Source organism: Haplochromis burtoni, unplaced genomic scaffold, assembly GCF_018398535.1.
Source record: "Haplochromis burtoni strain Fernald_Lab_line unplaced genomic scaffold, NCSU_Asbu1 Contig_8, whole genome shotgun sequence".
NCBI classification, from domain to species: domain Eukaryota; kingdom Metazoa; phylum Chordata; class Actinopteri; order Cichliformes; family Cichlidae; genus Haplochromis; species Haplochromis burtoni.
In genome coordinates, this window is record NW_024582369.1 from 2,356,990 (window position 1) to 2,360,125 (window position 3,136).

At 44.8% G+C, this 3,136-nt stretch overlaps 1 protein-coding gene across 1 annotated transcript in view; it reads right to left on the bottom strand.

The window, feature by feature from the left end:
- Window positions 1–265: 265 nt before the first annotated feature.
- LOC102309875 (potassium voltage-gated channel subfamily H member 5) overlaps window positions 266–3,136 on the bottom strand; it is a 22,518-nt gene continuing 19,647 nt past the window's right edge. The window contains exon 14 of the mRNA XM_042225772.1: window positions 266–2,570. Within this exon, the coding sequence (XP_042081706.1) occupies window positions 1,441–2,570 (1,130 nt within the window). The 3' untranslated portion in view covers window positions 266–1,440. The remainder of the gene's footprint in view (window positions 2,571–3,136) is intronic.

Below are 3,136 nucleotides of genomic sequence, written 5' to 3' on the forward strand. Positions count from 1 at the left end.
CATCCATCCATCCATCCATCCATCCATCCATCCATCCATCCATCCATCCATCCATCCATCCATCCATCCATCCATCCTCCCTCCCTCCCTCCCTCCCTCCCTCCCTCTTAGCACTGATGTTTAAAGATGGTTCAGAAGTCAGTGCAAAAGTGTTGCTTTGTTTGTCAACTGCTAAATAAAAATCATATTTAAAGAAAGTCAAGTGTAAATCCACTGTAATCGGTATCCTCCTGTGACTCACCTGGATTAAACAAAACATTGTGACATGAAACCCGCTTGCGTGTTGCACTTTCCAGTTTAAAGGCAGACTTTTGTGTTACATAAGAGAAGAAACTAAACAACAGATGGTGAGCAGGCATTACTTTTCATTACTCATTTCACAGTTGACAGGCTCCCTCGGATGCATGCAAGGTCGTCTCTGAACGTAACATAGAACAGACATACTTAACAGTCACATGCTTGGACCCTTACAGTTCACACAGAATTTCCCCAGTGGCTTCATAAACCACCAAAAAATATGAACAAACTGAGTTTAGTGCACCTTCCCTTTAGATATGCATAGTGAACCATCATTTAAATGATTAAAACAGGATATGCAGTACCATTTATCTTACAAAATGGCTAATAAATAGAAATCGTTCAAATTCAGTCTGAGAACAAAGATACCTGAGCAAGATGCAAAGCTACGTGAAGAAAAATGCACAATGAGTCTGCTGCAAAAACCTGGTGACATGTTCGCATCCTGAAGGAAAAGAAACCTTTAACAAAAATGTAAAAGTGGCATTATTGCATTGCTGTCCTTTATTTTTACATGCACAGGAAATGAGTTTTTAAATAAGACAATGCATATAGATTTATATGTATATATAACATTAGATTTCATCAAAACAGCTCGCAGTGAGGCTTTGCTATTGTAAGGCACATTTAATTACCTGATAATTAACTCGGAAGGTAGTCGCTCCACTGAGGATGAGCAACAAAAACTCTGGATTTCCCTCCTAAATAAGATAAAGCTGTGTATTTATAATACACTGTGCATGATGAAATGCTCACTGAGCTTCAGCTTGTCCACAAAATAGAAATGTGAACTTCAAGGTTTTCTACCAAGAAAACAAACAAAATAAAAAAACCTCAAAACTGTAAACTGACTTCCAGAAACGTAAAGAACTACTCCATCTTATTTTTATCAAACTTGCATGTTTTGCCAAGCACCTCATCAAGCATCATTTCCTTCTTGTGCTTGTTGTTAATTATTTGTCCCTGCTTCCTCTCACACACAAGTGTCTCATAAGTTAAAAGCTACAGTATAAGATAAATCCCTGGATCCTTGTGGTGCTAAGGTAACATTTCTGCATGCAATCAAGTATTAAAACTTGTAGTCCAGCAGGACATGCACGATGCTTATCGAATTCTTTTTTTTTTTTTATTAAGTGAGAAAATTTAAAGATCCTCGTCGTCTGTTTTGGGTGAAGCCGGCCTGGAGGCGGTGACCGAGTCTTGACTTTTCCGTCTTGCTTTTGGAGAGGACGCTGGCGGCAGTGAGAGTCTTTTTACTGACAGCAGCCTGAGGATCTCGCTCACCTGAGCCTCGAGCAGCGACAGTCTCCCGCTCAGTATCTGAATGTCTGCTTTCAGCTCCAGCTTGGCCGCGTGGAGCGTCGCTTGAAGCAGTGCTTGCTCAGACAGCGGCTGCACGAATGAGTGTCTGAGGGAGACCTCGGCGTAAACCCCGAGGCTGTGCTCGAATGGATTTCTCTCCATGGGGCTCCTTTCCATCGGGCTTCGCTCGAAGGAGCTTCTTGAATCTCCTGCTCGGTCGATGCGTGGATCGCTCTTTGTGATACCACTGTCGCAGGAGTCGGTTTTGTGCAGGGCGCTTGTTTCCTCACCTGCGCTGTTGCTGCCGTCTGTGCTTCCCCTCTCTCCGCCTCCCCCTGATTCGTGGTTCGTTTTGGGGGCTGCGATCTGTTCTGAGGACTGCGATCCTTTCGGCCACTCGTCTGCTTTCTGAGTCTGCTTCTCCTGCTCGACAGGAGGACGTGCTGGCTCAGCAGATGTGGCGTTTCTAAACTTTGCCCAGCCTCTCACACCTCTGCCGCTCCCTGCGTTACCCTCTCCACCTGCACCACTGCTCTGGCCAAGCCGGCTCTCTGGACAAGGCTTTGATGCAGACCCCACCGCCTCCATTGTGAGCCTTTGCTCTGACTTTTCAGGCATGTTGCAATTGTTCCCCCCTCCTGCTGAGGTGTTCTCCTGCTGCTGCTGAGGAGATGCTGAGTGACTGGGCTGAGTGTAAGAGTTTGAGTCAGTGTGGTGCTGGGGGTGCTGCTGCATCTCCACCTGCACGCAGTTGTGATCTAAGTAAGTGTTGGACTCTCCTGTTTGAGCGTCTCTGTGCTGTCTGAACTTCTGGAACAGCTTGCGAACCGGGTGGTCTTCGGGAATCGACAGAGTCACGTCACTCTGATGCGCCTGCTCCCTCCTCACATCGGCAATCTTCCTGAAGATGACCTGCAAGAGGGAGAGTGCGTGCATGAGGACACTGATACAGGACACACTGTAAATTGTAACTTACAGTGTGCATGCTCTAGTGCTCGACCTGGACGAAGCAAGTTGTACAATGTCCGTATAATGCAGCTTCAAAGCAAGGACAGCTGCCTGCAGCTGTTGTGAATGCTGAAATATTTATGAGCTGAAAGCTGTAATGCACAAGGGAAACCGTTAATGGAGCAACAAGTCAATAATGGAGGACAATTTAGGCTCTGAGTCTTTCCTGATTCCTTCTGAAGACAAAGAAAAGAAATGTCAATAAACTCCAAGCGTCTCACTACCTTCCGATACCACTCTGGTAGAAACTTTCAGTGCTGGTGTACCTGAGAAGTTAATCTGTGAAACACTTACCCCCATGAATCCCAGGTTAAAGCCCACTGTGTACAAAGCTCCCACTATTTCAACTGATATATTAATAGTGTAATAGTTAGCATCAACTTCTTTAATATCATTTTTGGATTAATCTGAAACTGACTAGTTTAGATGATTAGAAATAGATACACTCAACAAAAATATAAACGCAACACCTTTGTTACTGCTCCCATTCCCCATGGGATGGACGTAGAGACCTAAAATTCATTCCAGA